The 27,867-nt window shown below is 44.1% G+C and overlaps 1 protein-coding gene across 2 annotated transcripts in view; it reads right to left on the bottom strand.

Moving 5' to 3' along the window:
- The window catches only part of C25H8orf34 (chromosome 25 C8orf34 homolog), a 242,202-nt gene that overhangs the window by 91,097 nt on the left and 123,238 nt on the right, over positions 1-27,867 (bottom strand). For both annotated transcript variants that reach the window (XM_038766655.1, XM_038766656.1), the window contains one exon: positions 10,792-10,924. In XM_038766655.1, the coding sequence (XP_038622583.1) occupies positions 10,792-10,924 (133 nt within the window). The remainder of the gene's footprint in view (positions 1-10,791; positions 10,925-27,867) is intronic.

Here is a 27,867-nt window from a genome sequence, read left to right as displayed (position 1 = left end):
TCGACCCCTGGCCCCCTCCCCTGGCCTGCCTTCCTCTCTTCCTCTCTTAGCTCTCTTCCTCCCTTCAAAGCCCTACTGAGAGCTCACCTCCTCCAGGAGGCCTTCCCAGACTGAGCCCCCTTTTTCCTCTCCTCTTCCCCATCCCCCCGGCCCTACCTCCTTCCCCTCCCCACAGCACTTGTATATATTTGTACAGATTTATTACTCTATTTATTTTACTTATACATATTTGCTATTCTATCTATTTTGTTAATGATGTGCATATAGCTTTAATTCTATTTGTTCTGACAATTCTGACACCTGTCTACATGTTTGGTTTTGTTGTCTGTCTCCCCCTTCTAGACTGTGAGCCCGTTGTTGGGTAGGGACCGTCTCTATATGTTGCCGACTTGTACTTCCCAAGCGCTCTGCACACAGTAAGTGCCCAAAAAATACGACTGAATGAATGAATGAATGAATAAAAAGACTTTTCCAACGCCCCTTCAGTTAGACTGAAAACCTGACTGGGGGGGAAAAAGGTGTTTCAAGCAATTGGCAATAGCTGATAATACACACATAAGCTTCAAGTCACAAGGCACAACATTTATAAGCTAAATCTACTTTTTGCTTTAGAAATATTTTTTCTTGTTCTCTAACACAAGGATGCTTTTCTATTTCAGTTGCCATTTACAATTCTTGGCGTTAAAAAATGATCTTTTTCTTAAAAAGAGTTCAGTCCATGTCTCCCCACCCCCCAATAAAAACCCTCCAATGAGTATCTATCTATCCACCCCCTCACTGAACAAACATCAGCCTACTCGTTGTACCCCAGTGCCATTTGTTTCTCTGCCAACCCCTTGCCTAAGCCCTCCCTCCGGCCTGGAACTCTTGACCCTTGCATATTCAACAGCCTAACTCTCTCCCGACTTTCAAAGCTCTTCTAAAAAATTACAGTTCCTCCAAAAGGCCTTTCCTGACTAAACCCACGTTTGCCTTATTCATAAAAATTGATCATTACACTTTCAGTACATGATAGTCACCCACTCCAAACTGCATAGTATATACCATTCATTCAGTCAATCATATTTATTGAGCGCTTACTGTGTGCAGAGCACTGTACTAAGTGCTTATAATAGCATTTGTTGAGCACTTACTATATGCCAAGCACTGTTCTAAGCGCTGGGGTAGATACAAGGTAATCAGGTCGTACCCCGTGGGGCTCACAGACTCCATCCCCATTTTACAGATGAGGGAACTGAGGCTCGGAAAAGTCAAGTGACTTAATAATAATAATAATAATAATGATCGCATTTATTAAGCGCTTACTATGTGCAAAGCACTGTTCTAAGCGCTGAGGAGGTTACAAGGTGATCAGGTTGTCCCACGGGAGGCTCACAGTCTTAATCCCCATTTTACAGATGAGGTGAGGCACAGAGAAGTGAAGTGACTTGCCCCAAATCACACAGCTGATCAGTGGCAGAGCCGGGATTAGAACCCACGACCTCTGACTTCCAAGCCCGGGCTCTTTCCACTGAGCCACGCTGCTTCTCTCAGAATATATATCCATTTTACCTATCTGTAATTTATTTGAATGTCTACCCCTCCCCATCTCGATTGTAAGCTTCTTGTGGGCAGAAAACAGGTCTACTAGTTCTATTTTATTGTACTCTCCATACAGCCATTGTGGGAAGGGAACGTGGGTACCAACTCTGTTCTACTATACTCTCCCAAGAGCTTAGTACAGTGCTCTGCACACAGTAAGTGCTCAATAAATACAATTGATTGATTGCCAGGACAGTGCTCAGCACACAGTAAGGGTTCATAAGCACCACTGATTGATTAATCTCTGAACCTAAAAGCTGACCCAAAAAATAAGATTTCTCTCTTCTGCTGCCATAGGGCTATTTAAAATCCAGTTCCCTTTGCCTGAAGAAGCCCATCTGATAAAGGGAATATTTTGAGGGCCACAATATTCCAGAGTTTCCTGTTGGAAGTTGCTGCTGAACTTATCTAAAGGGAAGCCTGGCACATGCAAGGAAAAATGGTGCCCTTTACTACTACTTGAACTGATGACTAAAATTTCCTGTTATTCTGTTCCTTTTTCCAGGCATGGGCCTGTAGTTTCGAGGTTAGGAAAGTCTCTGGTTTTGAGGGTTGAAGTTTTGGCTTTCTACACTGAGAGTTGAAGAAAGTTCTGTGTGAAAGAATTTTTTTTTTTTTTACACAGGGTTTAGAATTACAATTGGAATGGTTTAGGGAATATTCAAGTGCTGATGAGCCCTAAAAAAGGATATAAATGTTTAGATTTTACCTCTGCTTACCACCAAGGCTGAGAAAAGACTGCAAACCTTCCAGCCAGTGAATGGTTAGAATTCATTTCCCTTTAATCATTTACCATAAACTACAGGAGGAAAATTAATCAACTCCTTCAGCTTGAGGTTTTACTTTCGGTGGAATGGATGACAGAACTTTGGGGGCAGCTGCAGGTTTTTACCATCAAACTTCCTTCAGAGGGCAAAGGGTACATTTTCCTACAAGCAATCAGTAAATAGGCAAAGACCCACCAATCAATGGTACTTATTGAGCACTTAATGTGTGCTGAGCCCTGTCCTAAGCTCTTGGGAGAATACACTATAACAAAATTGATAGACATATTTCCCTTAAGCCTGCCCACTAGACTGTAAGCTCATTGTGGGCGGGAAATGTGTCTGATTATTATGTTGTACTCTCCCAAGAGCTTAGTACGGTGCTCTGCACTCAGTAAGCGCTCAATAAACACAACTGAATGAATAAATGAAAGGAGGAGTTTACAATTTAGAGGGGGAGACAGACTTTAAAATAAATTATGGATATGGACCTAAGTGCTATGGTGCAAATTCTGAGAAGCAGTATGACATAGTGGACAGAGCACAGGCCTGGGGATCAGAAGGTCATGGGTTCTAGTCCCGGCTCCCCCACTTGTCTGCTGTGTGACCTTGGACAAGTCACTTCGCTTCTCTGGGCCTCAATTACCTCATCTCTAAAATAAAAATCGAGACTGTGAGCCCCACATGGGGTGGGAACCGTGTCCAATCCGATTTGCCTGTATCCACCTCAGCGTTTAGTACAGTGCCTGGAACATAGTAAGCGCTTAACAAATGCTAGTCTTATTATTAGCAAATGCTAAAAGGGTACCCATTCAATTGCAAGGACAACCCAGAAAGAGGGGAGAGAGAGAGGGAGAGAGACGAAGAGAGGATGAATAAATACGAGGAGATCTTCTTTCTGGCCAGTCAATAAGGCAAAGTTTGGGTCTTTGGTTATTTGTAAGGCCTGCAGAACTGGGTCATTAACTAATTAATTCATTCAATCGTATTTACTGAGTGCTTACTGTGTGCAGAGCACCATACTAAGTGCTTGGAAAGTACAATTTGGCAACAGGATTGGGGAAAAGACTCGGGTTCACGGTGTGAACTACTGGGATCTCCCTGACAGGCAAGGAGCCCAAGCTTCATGCATAATAAGGAAATGATGACAGTTCTGGGCCAACAGTGAACACATTTCCCAGATCCTTTTCCCATGGCCTCCCCGGGCCCTTCCAAGAAAACGTTTGGAATTTAATCTCAAACACCTGAGCTCCACAGAGATATCTATCGCTGGAGTTAGAACCCATAAGAACGGGAAGGGCAGGGAAGTCAGTAGTTCGCCCACATTTAAATAGTGCAGACGCTCAGAAAACGAGTTAAAAATGGTAATATGGACTGTGTTTCCAATTAGTTCTCATTTAAAAATATGCGTTGTGTGAGCACGACACCCAAACTTCCTTCCCTGTGCCAGCATGTCTAGTACACATGTTATTTTCATGGCTTTTGGGGCTGGGGGGTAAATTATGCTGTGCCTGGGATAGCTACTTTGTTGTCCTAACATTTGAAAGATGTTGTGAACACTTTGGGTGAGAATAATGGAGAACACGTCTGTTGCATGTCACATGGGGATTTTGATGCAATAAGTGCTTTCTTCAGACATTCTCATGCAGAACCTAGCAAGCTTGTAGTACTGTATGTTTTCTATAATCCCATTTCTTTTTAAATCGCATTCAAGCCCCCTTTGTGTGCTACTGATGTTAAGCATGAATGAATGCAACCCTTGCACTATTAAAAACAAAAAGCTTCTTACTGCCAGGAATGTACTGGCAAGAGTCCACCAGAACAAGATTGAACTTCTGAGCATGGCAGAGGGTAGACAGCTTTGGGTGGTCTTTCCAGAAAAAGCCACTAAACTTCATTGAAACGGCAGCTCGGTGCACTGGCTTTGTCATATACCTGCTTGCTAGGGATATTCTGCACATATTAAGCGCTCAGTAAATACAACTGAATGAATGAATGAGTAAAAGCTGAGGCGCGGTTATGCAGGGACCTAACTCAAAACTCTCGGTGGGCACGTCATTAAATTTAACAAAGCACGATAGGTCTTTCGCTAATCACATATTATGCTTGATGTGGGCCCAGCGGACACAGTATACTTTTTTCTCGGAACATCTTGGGGGCAGACAACGTATCTACCAACTCCATGAAGCAGCACGGCATAGTGGATCATCATCAATCGTATTTATTGAGCGCTTACTGTGTGCAGAGCACTGTACTAAGCGCTTGGGAAGTACAAGTTGGCAACATATAGAGACAGTCCCTACCCAACAGTGGGCTCACAGTCAGAAGGTCACAGGTTCTAATCCCAGCTCCATTTGTCTGGTGTGTGACCTTGGGCAAGTCACTTCACTTCTCTGGGCCTCATTCTCCTCATCTGTCCAATGGGGATCGAGACTGTGAGCCCCATGAGGGACAGGGATTGTGTCCAACCCAATTTGTTTGTATCCACCCCAGGACTTAGTGCAGTGCCTGGCACATAGTAGGCGCTTAAATACCACACTTATTACTATTGGACTGTACAAGCACTTAGTACAATGCTCTGTATACAGTAAGCACCCCAATAAATCCGACTGATGATGATGATCTTGGATTCACTCACAGCCAGAACTGATATGAATTTTTGAAGACTGTGGATTGAGTCATTTGAGACTGTGGAGCCCTGATCAATCCATTCTGTGACTCAGGAAAGATACCTGCAGCACCTCTGGAATAAGAGCTGAGAGTTTTACCAAATCTTGGCCAGGTTCATAAGCCCTCTCCCGATCACATGAGGCAAGCCTTCACCAATAGAATTATTTTCCATCCTTCCCTTCTTTCATTTGGCTTTGTTCCACCTGCTTAATGAAATGATATCATCCCTTTGTTTCAAAAGTCAACCTAGCAATCCGTTCTTCTGCATCATCCACCCTTGGCCAGTCCCGCCCCTAGATCAGGTGCGGAGTTTAACGCTGTGCGTCGCCTTTAATATCCTGGCATAAATCCCTGATCTTTAACACTCGGTCTCATAAACAGGTGACTGTAGGGTCTCTGCAGCCAAAACATCTGGCCCTCTGAAGCACACTGATTGGTCACTAATCAAATACTGCCCTCCGAAATCTTTCCTCTGGCTTTGGCCAACATACCAGTTTTGAAGCAAATACTTTGATGGGCTATTTTGTGGATTTGGTCTCCCTATTAATAACTTAGCGCTCCTACCCTATATGTACCTGTTCATTTTTACCATCAGGTCTTTGATGACTGGTAGATATGTACTTCCAAAATGCTTAGGACAGTGCTCTGCACACAGTAAGCGCTCAATAAATACGATTGAATGAATGAATGAATATGAACCAAATGGGAAACCTAACCCACGTTGTGAGTTTCTACTTTATATGTAGAACAAGAGCACGGAAAGAAACCTGCATCTTCCTTGGAAAATAACCTTTAAACAGATGGAAGATTGAATGCACAATGCACACATTAAGCACTCAGTAAATACCATTAATTGATTGATTGGTTGATTGGTGTTGGTGGATATCATCAATCGTATTTATTGAGCGCTTACTATGTGCAGAGCACTGTACTAAGCGCTTGGGAAGTACAAATTGGCAACATATAGAGACAGTCCCTACCCAACAGTGGGCTCACAGTCTAAAAGGTCCTTGAAGGAAGAGACTGTTTTGTGCCATTATTAGAATATTGAGTTCTTAGATTTAGGAGACTCAAGAACAGAAACTCATAACTAAGCAGCATGGCTCAGTGGAAAGAGCACAGACTTGGGAGTCAAAGGTCATGTGTTCAAATGCCGGCTCCACCGCTTGACAGCCATGTGACTTCGGGCAAGTCACTTAATTTCTCTGTGCCTCAATAACCTCATCTGTAAAATGGGGATTAAGATTATGAACCCCACATGGGACATCCTGATCACTTTGTATCCTCCTCAGTGCTTAGAACAGTGCTTTGCACATAGTAAGCACTTAAATACCAAAATTATTATTATTATAACAATATTATAATAATGGTGTTCTTGAACTCATACGAAGTGCCAAGCACTGTGATAAGTGTAGACAATCACATAGTCTTATTCACCTATCTACCTTTCCACGTTCTGGTTCCGTCACCACCAATGAATTGTAAACTCCCTGAGGGCAGCCAACACACCTTTTTCCTCTACCGCACCCTTCTAAGTGTTCACTACAGTGCTCTAAACATACTAGATGCTCAACAAATCCCACTGTTGGATTGAGAGATCACTGTGATTACGGTAGACAATACCACCATCCTCCCTATGTCACAAGCCCATAATCTTAGCCTTGTTCTCCCTCATTCAACCCACATATTCTACCTGTCACCGAATTCTGTCGTTTTTACCTTCATTACATTCCTAAAACCCACCCTATCCTCTCCATCAAAACTGGTACTCTGCTGATCCAAGCACTTATCCTGTCGTGCCTTGACTACTTCATCTGTCTCTCCCCAGTCTAGTCTCTACTAAACTCTGCTGCCTGGATCATTTTTCTAAAAAAGTTCAGTCCATGTCTCCCATTCCTCAAAAACCTCCCGTGGTGGCCCATCTACCTCTGTATCAAACAGATACTCCTTACCACATGCTTTAAAGCACTCACTCAGCTTGCCCCCTCTTACTTTATCTATCTGATCTCCTACTACAGCCCAGACTGACACTTGACTCCTCTAATGCCAGCTTACTCCTATGCCCAGATTTCATCTATCTCACTGCTGACCCTCTTCAAAGCCTTACTGAAGTCACATCTCCTCTAAGAGGACTTCTTCAACTAAGCCCTCTCCCCACACCCATCCCTCTCCCTTCTGCGTAATCCTCTATGCTCTTTGATCTGAGACCTTTGGCCACAACTTCATCCCCACAATACTTTTGCACCTACAAATAAATTATAGATTATCAATTATTTGTCAATCAATTATTATCAATCAATATTAATGCATGTCTCCCCCTCTAGACTGCAAGCTTATTATGGGCAGGGAATGTGTTTCCTACTCTTTTGTACTGGAATCTCCCAAGCACTTAGTACAGTGCTCTGCAAACAGTAAACACTCAACAAATACTACTGATGATGACAGTAGGAAACAATGCAGTCCCTGTCTCACTTGGGATTCTTAATTTAATAGATTCATTCATTCATTCAATCCATCGCATTTATTGAGCACTTACTGTGTGCAGAGCACTGTACTAAGCACTTGGGAAGTACAAGTTGGCAACATATAGAGATGGTCCCTACCCAACAACGGGCTCACAGTCTAGTGAGAGCAGGCATATTATCTAAAATCAGTGATATTTACTGAGCACTTTCTCTGTGCCGAACACTGTACTGAACACTTGAGGGAGTAAAGTACAATAGAGTTGGCAGACATGATCTCCCTGTCCTCAGAAGCACTTACAACTAATAGAACTGATGTTATATATCTCCATTTATATAAGGGGGCAATGGAGAGACTAGTGCACAGAGAGGTAAAGTGATTTGCTCACAGCAGGCTAGTGGCAGAGCTGAGACTAGATCTACTCTAGACTAGAGAGGCAGTCAGAAGGTCATCAGTTCTAATCCCAGCTCCACCGTTTTGCTGTGTGACCTTGATCAAGTCACTTCACTGTGCCTCAGTTCCCTCACCTGCAAAATTGGGATGGAGACCGTGAGCCCCACGTGGGACGGGGACTGTGTCCAACCCAATTTACTTGTAACCACCCCGGCTGTGAATACAGTGTCCGGTACAGAGTTATAACTGTGGTATTTGTTAAGTGCTCACTATTACTAATTACCTCAAGTGATCTTACTCCTATTTCTACACTCTACCCGTTAATAATAATAATAATGGCATTTATTAAGTGCTTACTATGTGCAAAGCACTGTTATAAGCGCTGGGGAGGTTAACAAGGTGATCAGGTTGTCCCACGGCGGGGTTCACAGTCTTCATCCTCATTTTATAGATGAGGTAACTGAGGCCCAGAGAGGTTAAGTGACTTGCCCAAAGTCACAAAGCTGACAATTGGCGGAGCCGGGATTTGAACCCATGACCTCTGGCTCCAAAGCCCGTGCTCTTTCCACTGAGCCACGCCGCTTCTCTGATCCATTAATCCAGTCTGCCTCTCCCTTAATTGATGATGATGGGCGTAAAACTGCAAGACCTGCGGCGAGGAATGCCATAGCTGTATCATTTTCAATGTATCGCCAATCAAACTTGTGCTTCTCTGCTCAGGACAGAGGGTAATTTTCAGAAATGCCACTCTCTTGAGGTGCCCCCAAGAAAAGGATGAAACAGCACCACTACTCACCATCACTCTGAATCCCTGGAAGTCAGAGGAGAGGTTCTGATTCTTTACAATGTTCTTTCATCTTTTAAAGAGGAAACGAGTAAGGAAACCAAAATGGGTCAAATGCGGAACTGAAGTGGCCCACGGTCCAAAACTTGGAGTTGATTTTTCCTAGAGCCTTTTCTCTCCACAGGCCCCCCAACCCCAGCTAATCCCCTCTCAAAGGGCACAATGGAGCAGCCAGAGGAGAAGACAAGGAGATAAAAATGGCATGCCTCTCCATTGTTCTTGCTAATCTGCACCATTTACATAAGGGTTAGGAGGCTTGTTTTGTCATTTAAACAGGCTTAAAAGGCCTTTTGCAAATGAGATTTACTCCACACAAAAGACTGGATGGAGGAAATTTAAGAAGTTTCTACCAGGCTCCCATTCGGGAGTTGACTTGGCTGCAGTAATACCGAGCTATTTGTTTGGCCTGCATACAGTATATGCTGAGATTGCTTCCAGCTGCCAAACCCAAAGGAGTTCAAACTGATTAAATTCTTTCCAAGAGGTGAAACCGAATGAGATTTGGAAGTGCTAAGAAACGAAAAGGAGACTCTGAACTGCACCTGTACAACTAACCCGTCATTTATCCAGGTGCCTCCGAAAAACTCAGGGGTTTAACTCTTAAATTACCAGGATCATCCTGGAAGGGTCACAGGGGCTGAGACAACTGAGGAACCCTCTCCAAGCCTGGGAACCCCTCGAGGGACAGGGTTGTTAAATTCCCTCCTGCGCACTCATTCCCTGCGCTTTGTACAGGGCTCTGCACAAAGCACTTAACAAATATTATTCATCATCAATCGTATTTATTGAGCGCTTACTATGTGCAGAGCACTGTACTAAGCGCTTGGGAAGTACAAGTTGGCAACATATAGAGTTATTCATATTACTACTTGGATATTCAGAGCCCAAAAGGCTTCAAATAGCTCCAAATGGGTGGACTGTGGGCAGGGGATGTGTCTACCAGCTCTGTTGTATTCACTCATTCAGTTGTATTTATTAAGCGCTCACTGTGAGCAGAGCACTGTATTAGCGTATTTATTAATAGAACTGATTTTATATATCTCCATTTATATAAGGGGGCAGTTTTGTTTCGTTGTCTGTCTCCCCCTTCTAGACTGTGAGCCCGTTGTTGGGTAGGGACCCTCTCTATATGTTACCAACTTGTACTTCCCAAGTGCTTAGTGTAGTGCTCTGCACACAGTAAGCGCTCAATAAATACGATTGAAAGAATGAATGAATTAAGCACTTGAGCAGAGCACTGTACTAAGCGCTTGGGAACGAACAATGCAACAATAAACAGTGGCAATCCCTGCCACTCTCCCAAGTGCCCTGAACACAGAAAGCGCTCAGTAGATAAATACCACTGATGAATTGATTAATCAAGACCTCCTAGACCCTTACTGGTTGTTGGTGTTCAGCATGGCTTAGTGGATAAAGCACGGGCCTGAGGGTCAGAAGGACCTGGGTTCTAATCCCAGTTCTGCCACAGCCTGCTGTGTGACCTTGGGTAAGTCACAAGGTCTCTGGGCCTCAGTTACCTCATCTGTAAAATGGGGATTAAGAGTGAGGCTTATTACTCGCCCTCCCCTTCAAAGTCTTATTGAAGGCACATTTTCTCCAAGAGACCTTGCCTAAGCCCTCCTTTCCTCTTCTCCCACTCCCTTCTGCACCGTCCTAACTCCCTTTATTCATCCCCACAGCACTTACATACATATGTCACTTATTTATATAAATGCCTGTCTCCCCCTCTAGACCGTAAATTCATTGTGGGTGGGCAATGTGTCTGTTAACTGTTATTGTATTCTCCCAAGCGCTTAATAAATATGATTGAATAAATGACAGGGACTGTGTCCAATTTAACTTGTATCTACCCCAGTGCTTAGAACAGCGCTTGGCACATAGTAAGTGCTTAACAAGTACCATTATCACATTATGCATCACAGTTCGCTCCCTGATCTCGTGCAGCTGTGCTCAGAGCAACAGCACTTTCATTAGCAATGGACCCTCCCAACCGAGTCCCCAGTATAGTGTGATTAGTAAACCTCCAAAGGTAAGAGGAGGTGTCTTCAGGTTAGTCTGATCTGCTGTGGTTTTTACCTGGCACACCGGGAGCAGATGTTCAAGGTGACCTTTGCCTGAGGTTCGGCGGCATGAGCCCTAGTTTGGTTCAATTTGCTCCCAGAAGGCATCGGAGACGTTACTCCTTCCATCCGTAAATCGTCAAGATCTTCTGTAACATAAACAGTTGCAGATACCAGGTTACACTGTAGAATGCTGCGATGACATTGGGGCATTTCCTCTACAGCCCATTAGGGAGATTTGGGTCTGGAAACAGAGTGCGGGGAAACAAAAATCAGCCAGATAAAAATAACCACCTGGCGTGAAATAATCTAGAGGTTTTGCAGGACAATCAATCAATCAATCAATCAATCGTATTTATTGAGTGCTTACTATGTGCAGAGCACTGTACTAAGCGCTTGGGAAGTACAAATTGGCAACACATAGAGACAGTCCCTACCCAACAGTGGGCTCACAGTCTAAAAGGGGGAGACAGAGAACAGAACCAAACATACCAACAAAATAAAATAAATAGGATAGAAATGTACAAGTAAAATAAATAAATAAATAAATAAATAAATAGAGTAATAAATATGTACAACCATACATACATATATACAGGTGCTGTGGGGAAGGGAAGGCGGTAAGGCGGGGGGATGGAGAGGGGGACGAGGGGGAGAGGAAGGAAGGGGCTCAGTGTGGGAAGGCCTCCTGGAGGAGGTGAGCTCTCAGCAGAGCCTTGAAGGGAGGAAGAGAGCTAGCTTGGCGGAGGGGCAGAGGGAGGGCATTCCAGGCCCGGGGGATGATGTGGGCCGGGGGTCGACGGCGGAACAGGCGAGAACGAGGTACAGTGAGGAGATTAGCGGTGGAGGAGCTGAGGGTGCGGGCTGGGCAGTAGAAGGAGAGAAGGGAGGTGAGGTAGGAGGGGAGAGGGGAGAGGAGGGAGGTGAGAGGACAACAACTATGTGGCTCGTCTGTAGTATTTCCCCCAAGTACCGTTACCCTATTTTTCCACTCTTTGTTCAATTCGCTTCCAGATGTCAATGGAAAACTCACCAAAAGGGTCACCCATGACCCTACAGGAATTTGAGCAATGGAGACGAGGAGTATTGCCCCATTTGAAAGAAACTGAACGCTTTGGACGAAGCTTTCTTCTTTAAGGAGGAAGACCATCCATTTGAGTACAGGAAGCCTTAAGAGGTTATCCCTAAAAAGTCATTCAATCATTCAATCATATTTATTAAGCGCTTTCTGTGTGTAGAGCACTACTAAGTGCTGGGGTGACTACAATATAACTATATAACAGAGTTGGTAGCCGCATTTCCTGCCCAAAATAACCTTACAGTCTAGAGGGGGGAGATAAACATTAATAGGAATAAATGAACACAAGTGCTGTGCCCAAGTGTTGTAGAGCACAGGGGGTGGGGGCGGTGAGGAAAGGGAGAAAATCAGGGCGACACAGAAGGGAGCAGGAAAATATGTCTGCGGAATTGTATTTTGGGGCCCTTGATGCCCTAAACATTCAATGATTCTGCTGATATTATTTTGCTTAGCTTCAACAATACCATTATTAGTAGGTGAATATTTTTTTAAAAAAACCACTTCATCAATATTATTTATTGAGCACCAACTGGGTGCTCAATATTATTATTAATAATATTCAATATTAATATTATATAATAATACTATACTATTATAATATAATATATTATAATATATAGCAACGTATAACAATAGAATTATAGTATAGTGATATTAATTATTGATTATTAATAATATTCAATATTATTTATTGAACCCCTCGTGCCCCTCTCCATCCCCCATCTTACCTCCTTCCCTTCCCCACAGCACCTGCATATATGTATATGTTTGTACATATTTGTTACTCTATTTATTTATTTATTTATTTTACTTGTACATATCTATTCTATTTATTTTGTTAGTATGTTTGGTTTTGTTCTCTGCCTCCCCCTTTTAGACTGTGAGCCCACTGTTGGGTAGGGACTGTCTCTATATGTTGCCAACTTGGACTTCCCCAGCGCTTAGTACAGTGCTCTGCACACAGTAAGCGCTCAATAAATACGATTGATGATGATGATGATGATATAATGCATTGTCCTGCTTGATAGACTACAACTAAGAGGCATGATTCTCCTCCAGAAGCTTATGGTCTTGTGCTTCAGAGGCCTTCAGCTACTTCTTTTATGGATGCTCTCCTACAATAATCACTACAACTTGTGTTCTTTAAGTACAGAGCACTATACTAAACCCTTGGGAGAGTAGAACAGAGGAAAGAGACAGGTTGCCTGCCCTCAAGGAGCAGGGAACTCCTTGAGGGCATGATGAGAGTCTGACTCTCATCCTCCCCCTTCTAGACCGTGAGCCCGCTGTTGGGTAGGGACCGTCTCTTTACGTTGCCAACTTGTACTTCCCAAGCGCTTAGTACAGTGCTCTGCACACAGTAAGTGCTCAATAAATGCAACTGAATGAATGAATAAATCCACATGGGGCTCTCAGTCCTAAATATCCATTTTACAGATGAGGGAACTGAGGCACAAGGAAGTTAACCACTACGCCATGCTGCTTCAGGAACATGACAGGCTGAAGAGCATGGGAATGGAAAGGAAGAGAGTAGGAGCATGCATTTTTAAGGGATGAGGGGAGTTGGGGTCAGAGGTGCAGGGAGAAAAGATAGATTCAGAAAGCAGGCAGGAGGGTTCCTGCACGATGGCTTCGGCTGGGGTTAATAATAATAATAATAATGGCATTTATTAAGCGCTTACTAGGTGCAAAGCACTGTTCTAAGAGCAGGGGGGATACAAGGTGATCAGGTTGTCCCATGTGGGGCTCACAGTCTTAATCCCCATTTTACAGATGAGGTAACTGAGGCCCAGAGAAGTGAAGTGACTTGCCCAAAGTCACACAGCTGACAAGTGGCGGAGCCAGGATTTGAACCCATGACCTCTGTCTCCAAAGCCCAGGCTCTTTCCACCGAGCCACACTGCTTCTCTGACTGGTTGGGGGGTTAGGAGAGGGCGGCCCGGCGGGGCAGCAGTAAAGTATTGAGAAGGCAGTGGAATGACTTTAGGAAGTTCACAGCAGCATGGCCTAGCAGCTAGAGCACAGGCCTAAAGTCGGAAAGACTTGGCTCCACCATTTCATTCACTCATGCATTCAATCACATTGAGCACTTACTGTGTGCAGAGCACTGTACTAAGCTCTTGGGAAGTACAAGTCGGCAACATATAGAGACAGTCCCTACCCAACACCAGGCATTTAATAATAATCATGATGGCATTTGTTAAGTGCTTACTATGTGCAAAGCACTGCTCTAAGTGCTGGGGGGATACAAGATGATCAGGTTGTCCCACGTGGGGCTCACAATCTTAACCCCCATTTTACAGATGAGGTAACTACGGCACAGAGAAGTTAAGTGACTTGCCCAAAGTCCCACAGCCGATAAGTGGTAGAGGCGGGATTAGAACCCATGACCTCTTACTCCCAAGCCCATTCTCCTTCCCCTGAGCCGTGCTGCTTCATTTGTTTATTGCATGACCTTGGGCATGTCACGTCACTTCTCTGTGCCTCAGTTACCTCATCTGTAAAATGGGGGTAAAGACTGTGAGCCCCACATGGGACAAGGGCTGTGTCCAACCTGATTAGCTTGTATCTACCCCAAGGCCTAGGACAGTGCTTGGCACAGAGCGCTTAGCAAATACTACTATTATTACTCATTCATTCGGATTTACTGAGTGCTTACTGTGTGCAAAGCACTGTAGTAAGCGCTTGGGACAGTACCATACAAAAATAGACATGATGGGAAGGTCATAAGGAGATAGGGAGGAAGCCAGGGGGATGCTTGGGGGTTTCAGGAGGATGTTAAGGATTTGGAATCATCGTTGGAGGCTCCAATCAATCAATCAATCGTATTTATTGAGCGCTTACTGTGTGCAGAGCACTGTACTAAGCGCTTGGGAAGAACAAGTTGGCAACATATAGAGACAGTCCCTACGCAACAGTGGGCTCCAGGCATGACAGCCAAGGCAGGCGGAACACAAGTGCTTCCCCCCTCTCTAGACTTTAAGCTCCTTGTGGGCAGGGACTATCTCTCGTCGTACTGTACTCTCCCAAGCGCTTAATGCAGTGCTCAGCACACAGTAAACGTTCAGTAAATACCACTGAATGAGCGAAGTGCTGCTAAGCAGACCAGAGATGAATTCCAGCAGGTCTGCGTGAATCCGAAGTAGCAGAAGTCAGCCTGATGTCTGGATTTTTGTTTGCAGTTGTCAGCCACACGACCGCAGGAATAGAGGAAGCAGGTTGTCGGGGAGACGGTGGGAGAGTTTGATGGAGAAGGCACTAATTAGGGGGTTGGTTTGGATTCCCAAGGGAAGGGATGGGCTGGTTGGGAATGAAGTGAACCGGCCTTGGTGCATTTTTTTGCGACGATACTTGCCACTTCACAGCTCTGTTGGACCTTCAGGGAGCTTTTGATGCCAGACCGAAAGAGCTGTTTATTCTGTATATCAGACCTAGGTCACCAATGGGGTGTCATCATTTCCAACACCGATCGAACACCTGCTCTGTGCAGAGCATTTAACTAGGCACCTGGGAAAATACAAGAGACAGGTCTCTGCCCTTGAGTGCAATCTGATGGCCCATCCTGAAGGAAATGTGGTATTTTGGCGAAACAAAGCCCTAACAATGAAGTAATCCGAGCTCCCAATATGAACAATAAAGCCAATGAATCATAAGTGAGGATGCCATTTTGAGCGATGAGGTTACCCCCCAATTTCCACTGTCACTTTCACAGCTACTTCCTTAAAACATTTCCCTCTGCTAGTCCAAGAATCTCTGATTTTTTCTTGGTTTCATGATACCTAAATAACTTGCTTATTATTTGAATTTACAATAGGTATTGTGGAAATTGGTATCTAAAACACTCCAAGGAGATTAAGGTCCTAGATATTGTATTATAATAGACTTTATAAGGCTGACAATGTTGAGTTTCTAAAAAATATCAGGGGGCTTTTTTTTTGCCTCTCCTGTGAAATTGATTTCCCACTACATTCCAACTATGAAATTAATGGAAACCTGCCATTTAGAATTTCAGGCAAATAAAACTACACATGCGGCACATTTAGGTGTCAGTAGTGGTTATGTGAAATGGCTAAGAGGACAGGATGTAATTAATTCAGTAGGGTTGACTAACTTGAAGCACTGAAACATTCCTTGCAATGTTATAAAGTAAGAAACATTAAATTTATCTCCATATGTTATAAAAAGGCCAAGGCAGAAGTTAAATGGACCAATTATTCTGGAAAAGCAAGATGCAAGTTTTGAATGGTATACTGTTATGCAAAGTACCATTAAATTTATGACTAAATATATCTATCACGAGCACGGCCTTCCTAAAATGGCAATTAATCAAAAGTTAACCCAGGAAATTGTTGGAATCTAAGAAAAATAATAGTGGATTGGAAGAAAGGTCAAAAACACTCTTTAATTTATATACTAATCCAAGCAATTGTTTCCAGCTGCTGAAATGGTGATTTTCTTTCTTGCTCTTTTGCTCTTAAATTTGGGTTTCCTAACACTTACTGCTAATTCTTTTTCAGTTCTCTTACAATGGGATTGCTGTGTGCTCAATAAGCTCCATATTAAGGAAAACTCACATGACTGTACATAAACCTTGGCCTAACCAGAGGGAGACATGCTGCCACAAGAACGTTCCCTAATTCGTTACCAGTGTCCTATCCCAAACTCAGAGTGAAAAGACATGTTAGGCTGAGAACTGAATATATACGTGACAAGAAAGTGGTTGCTTAGACAAAAGGAAATTCTTTTGTATGGTATTTGTTAAGCGCTTACTATGTTCCAAGCACTATTTTTTTTTTTGCATTTGTTAAGGGCTTACTATGTGCAAAGCACTGTTCTAAGCGCTTGGGGGGATACAAAGTGATCAGGTTGTCCCACGTGGGGCTCACAGTCTTAATCCCCATTTTACAGATGAGGTAACTGAGGCTCAGAGAAGTTAAGTGACTTGCCCAAGGTCACACAGCAGACATGTGGCGGAGCCGGGATTCGAACCCACGACCTCTGGCTCCAAAGCCCGGGCTCTTTCCACTGAGCCGCGCTGCTTCTCTAAGCACTGGGGTCGATACAATAGTAATAATAATAACGTTGGTATTTGTTAAGTGCTTACTGTGTGGCAAGCACTGGGAGAGGGGGAAATACAAGGTAATCAGGTTGTCCCACGTGGGGCTCACATCTTAATCCCCATTTTACAGATGAGGAAACTGAGGCCCAGAGAAGTGAAGTGACTTGCCCAAAGTCACACAGCTGACAAGTGGCGGAGCCGGAATTAGAACCCACCACCTCTGACTCCCAAGCCCGGGCTCTTTCCACTGAGCCACGTGGCTTCTCTAACAAGTTAATCACCGTCGGACAGGGTCCCTGTCTCACATGGGGCTCACAGCCTAAGTAGGAGGGGAAACAGGTATTGAATCCCCATTTTGCAGTTGAGGAAACTGAGGGGCAGAGAAGTTAAGTGACTTGTCCAAGGTCATACGGCAGACAAGTGGCAGAGCTGCTTCCCAATTTTTATGTGCCGAGGGATATATTTACCTGTGCAAAAATGCAATGGCCAAATGGTCCCTTCTCTTGGCATCACCTGGTGAGTGTGCAGTGATCTATCACCACCTGACAATCGCAGTCTAACATCAGAGGGATTTGACACATTCACTCAAAGCCATTTAATAATAATAATAATGTTGGCATTTGTTAAGCGCTTACTATGTGCAAAGCACTGTTCTAAGCGCTGGGGGGATACAAAGTGATCAGGTTGTCCCATGTGGGGTGCACAGTCTTAATCCCCATTTTACAGATGAGGTACCTGAGGCTCAGAGAAGTGAAGTGACTTACCCAAGGTCACACAGCAGACATGTGGCGGAGCCAGGATTCAAACCCATGACCTCTGGCTCCAAAGCCCGGGCTCTTTCCACTGAGCCACGGTTTACTGAGCAACTACTGTTTGTGGAGTAAACGATACCTGGCATTTATCAAGGGCTCACTGTGTGCACAGCTCTGTACTAACCGCTTCGGGGAAGACAATATAACGGAGTTGGTAGACACATTCCCGGAGTCAGAGGTCATGGGTTCTAATCCCGACTCTGCCACTTGTCTGCTGTGAGACTTTGGGCGAGTCATTTAACTTCCCTGTGCCTCAGTTACCTCATCTGTAAAATGGGGATTAAGACTGTGAGCCCCACGTGGGACAGCTTAATCACCTTGTATCCCCCTCATCTTAGAACAGTGCTTTGTGCACAGTAAGCGCTTAACAAATAACATCATTATTATTAGCATTATTATTAGAGGAGTATTGTACTAGACAATTTTTTAAATCACATTTGTTAGACCGTGAGCCCACTCTTTTAGACTGTGAGCCCACTGTTGGGTAGGGACTGTCTCTATATGTTGCCAATTTGTACTTCCCAAGCGCTTAGTACAGTGCTCTGCACATAGTAAGCGCTCAATAAATATGATTGATGATGATTTGTTAATCGATTACTATGTGCCAGGCACTGTGCAAAGCTAGAAGCCAATCAGGTTGGACACAGTCCCTGTCCCATATGGGGCTTACATATTGATCCCCATTTGACAGATGAGGGAACTGAGGCACAGAGAAGTGAAGTGACTTGCCCAAGGTCACACAGCGGACAAGTGGCGGAGCCGAGATTAGAACCCAGGCCTTTGCTCTATCCATTAGGCCACACTGCTTCTATGCCTGCATTTGGGAGAGTACAATGAGAAACAGAAGAGTTTACAAAAGTTGACAAAAAGCACTGGATCACAATTCATCATCATCATCATCATCATCATCATCAACATCAATCGTTGATGTAATTCAATAACTTAAGGCTGGAAAATCTAGGTCGACGCCATAGAAATAAGGTGCTTGGCCATAAAATGTGGCATACGTCGGCCTGTGTGTCCCATTGGTTGCTGCTACTGTCCCCTATTTATTATGGTATTTAAGTGCTTACTATGTGCCAGGCACTGTACTAAGCGCTGGGGCTGATACAAGCAAATGGGGTTGGACACAGTCCCTGTCCCATGCAGGGCTCACAGTCTCAATCCCTTTTTTCCAGATGAGGTCAGTGACACTTAGAGAAGTGAAGTGACTTGCCCAAGGTCACACAGCAGACAAGTGGCAGAGCTGGGATTAAAACCCACGACTTTCTGACCCCTAACCAGCTCATCCTTGCTCTCTCTTCCCCCCTCCGCCCCCTGCCCAACATCCTAGGGAAGCAGTGTGGCTCAATGGAAAGAGCACGGGCTTGGGAATCTGAGGTCATGGGTTCAAATCCCACCTCCGCCAATTGTCAGCTGTGTGACTTTGGGCAAGTCACCTAACTTCTCTGTACCTCAGTTACCTCATCTGCAAAATGGGGATGAAGAATGGGAGCCCCACGTGAGACGATCTGATCACCTTGTATCCTCCCCGGTGCTTAGAACAGTGCTTTGCATAGAGTAAATGCTTAACAAATGCCATCATTATTATTATTATTACCTGTATATATGTATATATGGTTGTACATATTTATTACTCTATTTATTTATTTATTTTACTTGTACATTTCTATCCTATTTATTTTATTTTGTTGGTATGTTTGGTTCTGTTCTCTGTCTCCCCCTTTTAGACTGTGAGCCCACTGTTGGGTAGGGACTGTCTCTATGTGTTGCCAATTTGTACTTCCCAAGCGCTTAGTACAGTGCTCTGCACATAGTGAGCGCTCAATAAATACGATTGATTGATTGATTGATTGATTATTATCCTGCCTTGTGCTTTGGGGGCAACTCTGAGGAAGGAAGTGGGGGGAGAGAGCTGGGAGGGGAGGGCTCATAAAAGTTCAATATGCAATTTCTCAGTAAGGTGGGCCCAAGGACATCAAGAATCCTCAGGTAGGGTAAGGGAGACCGGATGATACATGGTCTCAAGAGGCTATTCAACTGGTGGAAAGTACTATTACCAAAAAAATATTATTCATTCAATTTCTCTCCTTTTCAATTACATTTCATCTCTTCAGGAATTTGTAGCTTCCACTACAGTGAATAATTTTGCTATTTGTTAAGCGATTACTATATGCCAGGCACTGTACTAAGTGATGATGATTATGGCATTTATTAAGCTCTTACTATGTGCAGAGCACTGGTCTAAGCGCTGGGAGGTTACAAGGCGATCACGTTGTCCCTCGGGGGGCTCACAGTCTTAATCCCCATTTTCCAGATGAGGTAACCGAGGCACAGAGAAGTTAAGCGACTAGCCCAAAGTCACACAGCTGACAATTGGCAGAGATGGGGTTTGAACCCATGACCTCTGACTCCAAAGCCCGGGCTCTTTCCAATGAGCCATGCTGCTTCTCTGCAAGTACTGGGGTTGGTACAAGCAAATCAGGTTGGACACAGCCCCGTCCTTTATAGGCTCACAGTCTTAATCCGCATTTTCTCCTTGTCCAGGAATTTGTAGCTTCCATTACAGTGAATAATTACGGTATTTGTTAAGCACTTACTAGGTGCCAGGCACTGTACTAAGTGCTGGGGTGGATACAAGCTAATCAAGTTGGACACAATCCCTGTCCTGTATAGGCTCACAGTCTTAATCCCCATTTTCCACAGGAGGGAACTGAGGCTCAGAGAAGTGAACTTTTTAAAAGCCCACGCAGCAGACATGGTGGAGGAGGAATTAGAACCCATGACCTTCTTCTGATTCCCAGGCCCATGCTCCATCCACTACACCATGGTGCTTCCCATTTTCCTTCCAAGTTCCACCCTCTTCTATTCTGATATAAAATCATGGCTCCTTCATTCGTATGATTACCCAGTTTGCTCCTCCTCATTTTCATAATAATAATAATGGCATTTGTTAAGGATTATTACGTGCAAAAGCACTGTTCTAAGCGCTGGGGGGGGATACAAGGTGATCAGTTTGTCCCACGTGGGGCTCACAGTCTTAATCTCCATTTTACAGATGAGGTAACTGAGGCACAGAGAAGTTAAGTGACTTGCCCAAAGTCGCACAGCTGACGCAGAGCTGAGATTAGAACCCACGACCTCTGGCTCCCAAGCCCGTGCTCTTTCCACTGAACCACGCTGCTTCTAATTATGCTCTTGATATTCTACTCTTTCTTTGCCGTCATTTCACTTTCTCTGTAATTCTATCCTTGTCATTCCCCTCTGTCTTTCCAATGCAACCTTTTTTTTTTCCTTTTCTTTTACCATTAAGGCCAAAATGAGTCAGTCAAAAGTAAGCACTCATCGAGCAAACATTTTGTTCACGCCGCTATATTACACACTAAACCTATTTTCGGGAAATTAACTGAAATCTGAACACTGCACAGATGCTATTGTGCTTTTCGGTAACAAGAAGAAAAGCCCCTTAAACTCCTAAGTAAGCATATTTTGTCCGGCAAAAGGGCAGAAGGAAAGTTGCCTGAGGCACTTCGTGGTTTGTACAATTGATCTTGCTTTTTTCTAGAATTCAGTTCATTCAATGAGATATGGATACTTGGCCCTAGTGATCCCTTCCCACCCTCCTGCCTCTGATTCTTTTATTATGAGAAAGAGTTAAGACCCAAAAGAGGTGGTTCTTCGAATCACAAACACACTTTCCTGAAATTGCAGCAGGTTCTGGTGCTAGGATTTAGTCATGAGTTGCTTCCTCTGCCCTGTGTATGCCACAAGCAAAAATCACGCACGTGACACATCTTTCCCAACACTTAGGAAAAATGCTACATGCCACAAGACGTTACCACCCTGTCTGACACGTTGTAACCCATTTTCCATTTTGTCTTGCTTTCCCGGATTTCACATGCTTCTTTCATCGCCTTCACTACAAGCCACAATATGTTGCCACCCTGTCTGATGCTTTGCAAAATCATTTTCCAATTCTTCCTCCTTTCTTGGAATTCCCTGTGAAAGCTTTGAGTAAAATGCTTCTTTGGAGCATTCTTCAAATCAAAACATTCCTTGATTGTTTTTTTTTCCTTTTTTCTGATGTGAATTGGATTTTCCTGCTGTAACGTGCTCTTTCGTTTGGAATTCCTGAACCTCGTTCTAAGGCCCATTTCAGAGATGGGCAATGTCTTCTTTAGACGCAATCACGTTCACGAAAGAATATTTAAGAAATTTAGGAGAACTGGAATTACCTCAGGTATTTACATTAGAAAATCCACCATCTCTAGTCCTGTCAGAATAAGTCCCCTCCACTGGCGAATACACACCCTTTTGAAACAAAATATATACACACAGGAGTGTGTACCTCTAGACTGTTTGCCTGTTGTGAGCAAGGACCTTGTCTACCAACTCTGCTGTACTGTACTCTCCCAAGCGCTTAGTACAGTGCTCTATCCAGTCCTTTCGATGAATGTCTAGAACGATGAAGCGATGCTAGTTTCAAGTCTACTTGAAAAACCAGATTTTCTCCTCTGGGTCACTAGACTCTCTATCTGTATTTATGGTTTAATTCCTCTAGTGGACTGTTACTTGCTGTTTGTTGTTGAAACTGCATGGCCAAGTGAATTTAGGGACCAAACTAACTTGCGATTGTATGTTCTTACTTCAAGTTTTTAAGTGACTTAAAAGCAACAAACAGTTTGGGGGTGTTGAACGATACACGGCAGCCCTGTCACAGTGGAACAGATTTTTATAAACTTGCTGGTGCCAGTTTAAAGAATATGCTAACACACTCTCTAAGGCTGAGTGAGCTTATTTCGTGCAGTTGGGATGCTGAAGTTCAATTTTGCTTCACTGGATAAGGGAAAAAATCATTTCTTTTCCCGATTATCTGCGGTTAAAAAGGAGATGTAGTTCCTGCTATATTGTTGTGTTATACTCTTCCAAGAGCTTAGTACAGTACCCTGAGAAGCAGCATGGCTTATTTTATTTTGTTACTATGTTTGGTTTTGTTCTCTGTCTCCTCCTTTTAGACTGTGTGCCCACTGTTGGGTCTCTATATGTTGCCAACTTGTACTTCCCAAGCACTTAGTACAGTGCTCTGCACACAGTAAGCGCTCAATAAATACGATTGATGATGATGATGGCTTAGTGAAAAAAGCACGGGCTTGGGAGTCATGGTTTCTAATCCCGTCTCTGCCACTTGTCAGCTATGTGACTTGGGGTAAGTCACTTAACTTCTCTGTGCCTCGGTTACTTCATCTTTAAAATGGGGATTATGACGGTGAGCCCCACTTGGGACAACCTGATTACCTTGCATCTACTCTAGCGCTTAGAACAGTGTTTGGCACATGGTGAGCGCTTAAATACTATTATTATTATTACCCTGCAACCAGTAAGCACTCACAAAATATGACTGGTTGATTGAGGATGAAGTGAACGTTTTCACACTTCTAGCAGCAATACACTCTAGTGGTTTGGGTAGAATTAGCTGAAAATTGTGTCTCCTCCTGTGCATTCCTGCTAGGGAGAAGCAGTGTGGCCCAGTGGATAGAGCAAGGGCTTTGGAGTCAGAAGAACCTGGGTTCTAATCCCAGCTCCATTACTTGTCTGCTGTGTGACCCTGGGCAAGCCACTTCACTGGGTCTCAGTTACCTCATCTGTAAAATGGGGATTAAAGCTGGGAGCCCCATGTGGGACATGGACTATGTCCAACCTGGAGACTTTATATCTACCCCAGAGCTTATAGCAGTGCCTGACACATAGTAAGCGCTTAACAAATGCCATAATTATAAAAACGCAAACAAAAAAAATACTCCAGGGGGCAGGTTCAGATGGGCTTTGCTTTCCTGTTAAAGCCTAAGAAGGAATTTGAATTGTCATAAGTTCCTCTTCTTGAAATGTTTACTATCTTTGATCGGTGAACTCCTGAAAATGCATCACAGTTGTATGGGTATTGATCCCTTCTCAACTGTCCTAGTTAAGACCGATCAGCGAATGGTCCCTTGTTCTCTGTGACTGAAATCAAGGTGTGGTCTCACAGTCAGTTGCTTTTTCAAGCTCGATGTAAGGTGCAAGAACGCATCAACCCTCAAATGAGTTCAACGTGATTCTCATTTTATGAAGCATATGGGTGCTTAGCTAGGCACAGGAGAAGAGCAAATTACCTGCCCATTATTTTTATTTTATGTACCTCTAGACCGTAGACGCAGATTTGGGAATCATCTGTAGAGAGATGGCAGTTGAAGCCACAGCTCATGATTTCTCCAAGGGAGTGGGTATAATAATAATAATAATAATAATAATAATCGCATTTGTTAAGCGCTTACTAGGTGCAGAGCACTGTTCTAAGCGCTGGGGGGGATACAAGGTGATCAAGTTGTCCCACGTGGGGCTCACAGTCGTAATCCCCATTTTACAGATGAGGGAACTGAGGCTCAGAGAAGTTAAGTGACTTGCCCAAGGTCACACAGCGGACCTTAACTTTACTCCATAAATGGAGTACAAAAGGGTAGCATGGCATACTGGATGGAGCACAGGCCTGGGAATCAGGTCAGGAGTTCTAATCCTGGCTCCACCTCTTGTCTGTTTTGTGACGTTGGACAAGTCACTTCTCTTCTACGTGCCTCAGTTACCTCATCTGCAAAACAGGAATTGACACTGGGCCCCAAGTGGGACAGGGACAATGTCCAACTCAATTTCCTTGTATCCACTCCAGTGGTTAGTACAGCACCTGGCACATAGTAAGCGCTTAACAAATCCATCATTACTATTAAAAGGGGACCCAGAATGGAGCCGTGAGGGACACTCACTGTTAGAGAGAGGCAGAGAACTGTAAACTCATTGTGGGCAGGGAAATGCCTACCAATTCTGATGTATGGTACTCTCCCGAGTGCTTAGAACAGTGCATTGCACAAGGCAAGCACTTAAATACCATTCATTCATTCTCTATGTCAACTGGGTGGATCCAGGAAATGGTCAGCCAAATTTTTCAAAGCCCTACTGAAAGCTCACCTCCTCCAGGTGGCCTTCCCAGACTGAGCCCCCCATGTCCTCTGCTTCTCCTCCCCTCCCCATCACACCTACTCCCTCCCTCTGCTCTACCCCTCCCCACAGCACTTGTGCAAATGCACATATTTATTATTCTATTTATTTTATTAACGGTTTGTATATAGCTATAATTCTATTTATATTGATGCTATTGATGCCTGTCAACTTGTTTTGTTTCCTGTCTCCCCCACCTTCAAGACTGTGTGCCCGTTGTTGGGTAGGGATTGTCTCTGTTGCCAAACTGTACTTTCCAAGCGCTTAGTACAGTGCTCTGCACACAGTAAGCACTCAATAAATACAATTGAATGAATAAATGAATTTTTGTAGATCATCCCCTTTCTCCGAAAATCCCTCCCAACACGGAGACCTGAATTCCTGGGCTTTCTTGGTGAAAGTCTGCCTGGGGAGCCACCTGAGAGCATCCCGCTTCTTGATGAACGTGGGAAGAAACGGCTGGCAGCCTTCCCACAAAGGCAGCGAAAATGCTCCCTCTCTGCTCGTTTGGTTCTGTTTTAGTCATTAAAGTTCTAAAAATATCTTGGTGCTGGTCTTCAGCTGGCACCGATACAGCTCTACTAATCACAAGGAGCCAAGATGGTGATGTGAATTCCTCTAAACACAATGTGCACCTCAAGATTTGTGGTACGGTGGGTGAATGTCACTGTTTATTGTTGTACTGTACTTTCCCAAGCGCTCAGTATAGTGCTGTGCACACAGTAAGTGCTTAATAAATACGATTGAGTGAATGAATGCCTCAATGGCAGATGCCACCGGGCAGAATTTCATTCTCACAGCCAGAAGTATTTTGTAGGACTGGGCACTTCGAGATTTCACATCCCATCCTCTTACTTGTTTCACTCATTCAATTGTATTTATTGAGCCCTTACTGTGTGCAGAGCACAGTACTGATCGCTTCGGAGAGTACAATATAACAATAAACAGACACAAATTCCCTGCCCACAACGAGCTTAGTTTAGAGGGGGAGACAGACATTAATAGAAATAAATAAATTACAGATATGTATATAAGTGCTGTGGGGCTAGGCATGGGGATGAATAAAGGGAGCAAGTCGGTGTGACACAGAAGGGAGTAGAAGAGAAAAGGAGAACTTAGTCAGGGAAGGCCTCTTGGAGGAGATGTGCCACTGAGAAGCAGCGTGGCTCAGTGGGTAAGAGCACGGGCTTTGGAGTCAGAGGTCATGGGTTCAAATCCCTGCTCCGCCAATTAGCTGTGTGACTTTGGGCAAGTCACTTAACTTCTCTGGGCCTCAGTTACCTCATCTGGAAAATGGGGATGAAGACTGTGAGCCCCCACGTGGGACAACCTGATCATCTTGTAACCTCTCCAGCGCTTAGAACAGTGCTTTGCACATAGTAAGCGCTTAATAAATGCCATTATTATTATTATTATTATTATTATTATTACTATTTCAAAAAGGCTTTGAAGGAGAGAAGGTTTGTTTGTACTCTGATATTTCGAGGAACAGAAAAAAACATGCTAAGCAGCGTGGCTCAGTGGAAAGAGCATGGGCTTGGGACTCAGAGGTCATTGGTTTGAATCCCATCTCTGCCACTTGTCAGCTGTGGCACCTTGGGCAAGCCACTTAACTTCTCTGTGCCTCAGTTACCTCATCTGTAAAATGGGGATTAAGACTGTGAGCCCCACATGGGACAGCCTGATCACTGTGCATCCCCAGTGCTTAGAACAGTGCTTCGCACATAGCAAGTGCTTCACAAATACCATCATTACTATTATTACCTAAAGAATAATTGACTTGATTAAGGCTGTGGTCCCGAGTTTAGAGTTCAGTCAATGGAAATGGAGTTCACTGTACAACCAAATCTATTATATCTTGCTTCCTCACACTCCCAAAAGGAGAAAGAGCCCAAGAGACTGTTTTTTCTTATCCAGGTTCCTCTGACGGGAGTAAGCTGGAGTTATTTGGAATGAATGTTGCTCAGATAGGTAGTTTTACTGGAGGAATGCTGACGGCCTGATGGATGGGAAATATAATTTCTGCATTTGAAAACTGGAAAAAAAACAGGGGAACAGGTGATAAACCATGAGGTGGCCCATCTATCAGGGGGCTGCCCCCAAACAAGACCCAATCACCTCTTCCCTTCCTTAACCTTACTCATCTCCCAACTGGCACACTTCACTCTAACTCCAATTTACATGATGTATCTCTCTCATCTCTCTAACCATCAAACCCTGGCTCACATTTTCCCTCCGGCCTGCCCACTCTCTTTCCTTCATATACAATAGCTCTCCACTCTCCCTATCTGCCAAGCCCTACTAAAATCCTATCTCCTCCAGGAAGCCTTCCTGATGTATCTCCATCCTATTCACTCGTGTTTCGGTGTTGCCTATGCACTCGAGTCTATGCTCTTTAAAACTACTCATTCCACCTCCACAGCACTTAAGTACATATCCTTATCTTTCCCCTCTCTGAATTTATTTAAATATCATCCTCCCTTTCGGGGCTGTAAGCTCCTTGAGGGCAGGGATTGTTTCTCCCAACTTTGGTGCATTGTACTTTTCCAAGCACTTAATACAGTCATCTGCACACAGTAAGCGCTCAATAAATAGCATTAATTGCCTGGCATAGAGGGTATATGCAACTATCCTTGTGCCCCAAAAGTTCTGGGCCTTGAAATCCCAGAGATTCTCAGAAAGCTGACAGCCATTCCAAAGGTGGAACTACTAACTTAAGAGAAGCAATATGGCCTGGCAGATAGAGCACGGGCCTGCGAATCAGAAATCCATCGGTTCTAATTCCGGCTCAGCCACTTGTCTGCTGCGTGATCTTGGGCAAGTACCTTCTCTGTGCCTCAGTTATACCATACATAAAGTAGGGATGGAGACTGTGAGCCCCACATGGGACTGGGACTGTGTCCAACTCGATTTGCTTGTATCCACCCCGGCGCTTAGTACGGGGCATGCCACATGGTAAGCGCTAAATGAATACCACAATTATTATCATTAGTACTATTATTGTTATAACTGCGGCATCAGGGCCTGTTTTGGGCACCTCCACCATCCCAAGGCTTGTCAACCACACCCTCATCAGACCTCCGTCTGACTCCATGAGATAGACCGGGGATGGTGGAG

Source organism: Tachyglossus aculeatus, chromosome 25 (genome assembly GCF_015852505.1).
Source record: "Tachyglossus aculeatus isolate mTacAcu1 chromosome 25, mTacAcu1.pri, whole genome shotgun sequence".
Classification (NCBI taxonomy): Eukaryota; Metazoa; Chordata; class Mammalia; order Monotremata; family Tachyglossidae; genus Tachyglossus; species Tachyglossus aculeatus.
This window is presented reverse-complemented; position numbering and strand designations above follow the sequence as displayed.